Raw genomic sequence first — 4,941 nt, forward strand, 5'->3', positions numbered from 1 at the left:
CTAGATAACATCCCAACCATTACATTCAAACACTACATGATCACATATGCTTATCAAAATCAGATGATGTTCTAATGTTAAACATAGTTCAGCAGTTCATAAATATGTTTATATCTGTTCTAATAAGTTTGTTCAAGTAGTGAAGGAGCAACTGTTTTAGGTTTTTTTCCATTGGAATAATTACTGTGCATTATATTATTCATGCTATCTGTCATACTGCTGTGCATTACTATTATATGTGTTTTCTTTTTGGCTACTTTGTATGGTTGCATCTTCCCACGCGCACATAACTCTTACAGGTACGTATGCCCGCACTATAGCGTTTTAATGAGTTTTTCTTGGCCGGAGGTCCTTTAGGAAGCAATCTCTTGGCTCTCGAGTAGAGGGTGTGACGATCTTATCTAGTCGCGGGTTCTATACCCGTGAGTGGAGTAGTGACTTCCCTCTAATCTAGGGTTCGAGGAATGATTGTCTACACTCCACCTCCCCCATACCCTACACTCGTGGGATTGGGTATTGTTGTTGTTGTTGTTGTTGTTGTTGTTGTTCCATTGGAATAATTATATAACAAATCTACAGATCATATACTTACATAGTTACATGAAAGGAACTAAAAAGTTGGACCATTGAAGAATAAGTTTATGTAGGAATTACCAAAATTTTGTAACTACTAGTAATTTCTTTGCTTCTTGCATTCGATCATATCGCCAAGCCATTTCGTTCAAACGCTACATTTTCTTTTCACTAGCCTTCTTTATTTGTAGGGCGGCTCTTACAACATTCCCTCTTGTAATAATCCCCACCTTCATATAACACCAATACTTACTATCCTTTGATGATTATGATATTAGAAAGAAAAAAAAAATTACAAAAAAATATAAAGGGATGTTACCAGCTTTCCTTCACCATCTACAACAGGGAGGCGTCGGTATTTGGTTTCAAGTAACAATCTGGCATCATAGGATTAGAATTAGAATTATTCTATAAATCAGCCTTGATAGTATGAAGATATTTGTGTTTTATAGATTATGAAAATTTAAGTAAACTAATGAAGGACAGTTGAATAAACCTGGCAGCATCTTCGAGATTAGTACTTTCACGAACTACTAACGGTGCAGGCGTCATTACATCACCAACCAGCTTCCCATCGGTTTTACTTAGCAGTTTTTGTACCTCGTTGAATGTCTGCAATTAACGCTTGAATTTCTTAAGAAATTTATATTCTTTAAAACATATTCTCACTTCTGCGAACTCGTTATATGTGAATCAACTCAATGAAAACTTTGTCGTTTTAATTATATAGTAAATTAGTACTGTAGTAGACATGTTTATTAACTAGCAATCTCTTGCTTAAGAAAAGAACGCTAATTTAACAAAATTATCATTAAATCATAGTTAATATAATTTGTAGAGCTTACCTTCCAGGTGCTATCAACCTCAGGGAACACGTTGGCATCAGATCTTGTAGCACCTATTGAAAATAATGAAATTATATTTAAAGATAAAAAATTAGTTAATAAGATAATAATAATTTGGTCTTTCTAGTTATGGCTTGCCCGATACAGAGTCCAGTGCTAACAAGTCATAATCTGAAACCAGCCCAACCTGCAGCAAGAACAAATGTCTGAATGATTCATACGAATATAATTATATAAGATATTATTAAAGTATTCATGCATAGTCATGCTCATTATACGGATATATCGTGTTGGACATTAGTCCACATTTGCTAGCTAACAACTTGTGACTCACATTTAGTAGACAAATACAAATTGTCTTTTGCATGTGTATGGAGTCAAAAAATGTGGCTTTAGTATGCTTAAAGAAAGAAGGTTAAAATTCTCTTCTTTTTTAATCACATGTCAAGTTGGTTGTTATTGTAGCAAAGTTTGGTTTTGTTTCTTACAAGTCAAAGAAGGAAAGCAACAAGTGGTATCAGAGCTTCCAGGTGTTTCGGATAGTTTTTGTTTGGAGATGGCGAGAAACGGCGGTATGCAATTTAAGGTGGAGCCATTTGAGATGGCGGATGACGATCGCTATATTATTGAACACATGGATGTGATGGATGTATTTAATGGTCTGGTTAATCAACTTGAATAAGTTGAGGTTTATATAGAGGAAGAAGATAAGACCCTTATTCTTCTTGCCTCTCTTCCCAGTTTGTATGATATTATGGTCACTACTGTTCTTTACGGAAATGCTAATGTAAAGATGGAGGAGGTAGTACCGGTAATCTTATCACAAGATAGGAGACGAAGATCCAGTGACTATTTTGAGCATGGGTTTGCTACGGTTTGTCATGGAAGGGGAAGGCTTGCCGAGAAGAGATCTAGTGATAACAATAGGTCTAGATCAGGAGACGGCGTGAAGGGTATCCAGTGCTTCAAATGTCATGAGTGGGGTCACTACAGTAACTATTGTCCACTCTGGAAGAATGATAAAGATAAATCTGGGGGTTCGTTGGCTGCAGTTGCAGTTAATGTACCGGTTAATTTGGGAGATGTTCTCACAATCTCCAAAAGTTCTACTTCTGCTCAAGATGAATGGATTTTAGATTCGGGTTGTACGGTGCATGTATGTTCCAAGAAAGCTTATTTTGATAAGCTAATATTAAAGAAGGCTGGGGTGTTGACTTTAAGTGGTGGATCGACATGTGATGTTGAGGGTGTTGGCATGGTGAAAATATAATAGTTTCACAGAGCTGCTTACACGCTTGATGGTGTGGCTTACGCACCAAAGATGTGCAAGAATCTAATATCCTTAAGCCAGGTGGATTCTCAAGGATACGCCTATTCGGCTGTAGGTGGAGTTATGAAAATCACACGTGGCGTGAAGGTCCTGATGAAAGGAGAGAAGTATGAGAGTTTATATCGTCTGGTGGCGAGTACAAAATGTACTCGTGTCTCGAAGGTTTTGAAAGCGTGCACGCGGGAAATTGATCGGGAACATGTGGGGACATGTTTGATCAAGGTAGACGATGGTGAGAAGGAAAATCCTACTGTGGTGGAAGAGGTGATTCGAGACTCCTCTTCGGTGTCAACTAGGTAAGTTGACAGGGTTAGCTGCACATGATTATTGGCCAGTTTATTTGAATCGGGGTTCAGGACCGAGGTGATTCAAGGTGTGTGCAGCGGTGATAAGGAGGCCAATGGTGAAAGTACTAGGTGTTAGTATTTTCAGTGACGAAGAAGATAAATGTTTGTCAAGGTGGAGATTGTTGGACAATGGTCCAAATATTTGACAAATCATTTAGTAGCCAAAATGAAATTGGCTTTTGCATGGTTGAAGACTTTTTTAGCTTATTCATGTTCAAGTTGTAATTCAAAGAAAGAAGGTTGAAATTCTCTTCTTTCTTTGCACATGTCAAGTTGGTTGTTGATGTGGTAAAGTTTGATTTGCTTTCCTACAAGTCAAAGAAGGTAAGCAACAAGTGGCTAGAATTGTCCAAGTAAAGTGTATGCATGTATGTCTTCATCTATAAATAGGTGATCATGCATAAGGTGAAATCCATCCAAGTGAGGATCACAAGATCACAAAGAGAAAGAAAAACATAGTTGATAGGTTTATCAACGGAGTGTGTTTATTTGTGAGGCCGAGAGTTTATTCTTGTAAGGATTGTAAAAGAGTGTACGGGAAACTTAGATTTTATACTAAAATCTAAGGGGCTTGGGTTTGGGTTTATCTCATAGTGTACTTTTTTCTTGTATCGGGTTCTTTTATATTATAAGAATAAAGTGAACTCTTGGGGTGGACGTAGGCAGGATTTTGCCGAACCACGTTAAATCGTCGTGTTATCAGTTACTTTATTTTGCTTTCTTTTATTTCTCGCAAGTTTGTCTCAAACAAATATATCCTCGCTTCCGCTGGTGTGGGTGCGTTGGGCAAGTTATCATAACATATCATTTAATAGATACTAAAGTATATGATCCAGTCAACACTAAACACATATAAGGTTATAACTTAGTTCATACTATAACTCAGCTTAATATCTAATTATTCAGTAACCACTTGATGCTAAAATTAACTAAAATCTTACCAATTTCCAATCATCATCGATTACTGGAAAACCGGTAATTCTGTGTGCAACAAGAGCTTCCAGAGCTGTTTCGATAGTAAAATTAATTAAAAAAGCAGAATAAACAGAAGTGATCAATAAATAAATAAATAAATGTGTATATTTAATTAGAGAAATACCTTCGTCTACTGTTGTTGTGGCCTTTACCACATGTAATTCATCTCGTGTAGTCATAAAATCACCCACAATCAAGACCCCGTTTCTAGGCTAGAAAAAGAAAGAAACTTGTTAAAAATAAGAAGAAAAAAAAAAGGGTAAGCATATATTAATATATCCAACTTAACACATTACAAAACCAATGGAACAGGATATCCCCTGAACTGAAAATCAAAACTAACTGAAGATACAAGTACACTAACAATCTCACAAATGCAGCAATTAAGAGCACTAGGAGTCGTTCAGTGTTAAATCTGAGTGTTAAGCTTAACTTTGGGATTTAACACTAAGGCCAAAACAGGGAAAATCGTTACAGTGTTAAATCTCAGTGTTAAGTCTATTATTTAATTTTTAGTATTATTTAATTTATTATTATACTTTTATTTATTATTTAATTTATTTAACTAACAAAAAATATAATGTAAATAGAAATAAGTATCATTGTGATTTTTTTTATAAAAATTGTCCCAATTTCTAAAAAAATTCAGCCCTTTTTTGCCATTTTTAATAGTCCAAATGATACATTGGCCCAAAATCTGGCCCAATTTAATAATCCTAAAATATGACCCAATTGTATATCATAAAACCCTAAAATTTACACCCTCTTTCATCCTATGTTCTTGTTCTTCATCTTTCTTCATTTCTCCCCTCTCTGTAACTAAAAAAAAAATCACAGCACCTGCAAACTCAAAGAAAAAGAAGAAAGGAAG

At 35.6% G+C, this 4,941-nt stretch overlaps 1 protein-coding gene across 1 annotated transcript; it reads right to left on the reverse strand.

Annotated features, from left to right (window-relative positions):
* Positions 1–519: 519 nt before the first annotated feature.
* LOC139866012 (CBS domain-containing protein CBSX1, chloroplastic-like) lies at positions 520–4,435 on the reverse strand. Its single transcript, XM_071854139.1, has 7 exons — positions 4,195–4,435; positions 4,037–4,101; positions 1,557–1,605; positions 1,419–1,471; positions 1,070–1,185; positions 893–950; positions 520–803 (listed from the first exon to the last, which is right to left on the reverse strand). Exons 1-7 carry the CDS (start codon positions 4,247–4,249, stop codon positions 729–731), a joined length of 471 nt encoding a protein of 156 aa, XP_071710240.1. The 5' UTR covers positions 4,250–4,435; the 3' UTR covers positions 520–728.
* Positions 4,436–4,941: the final 506 nt, after the last annotated feature.

This window comes from Rutidosis leptorrhynchoides, chromosome 9 (genome assembly GCF_046630445.1).
Source record: "Rutidosis leptorrhynchoides isolate AG116_Rl617_1_P2 chromosome 9, CSIRO_AGI_Rlap_v1, whole genome shotgun sequence".
Lineage (NCBI taxonomy): Eukaryota > Viridiplantae > Streptophyta > Magnoliopsida > Asterales > Asteraceae > Rutidosis > Rutidosis leptorrhynchoides.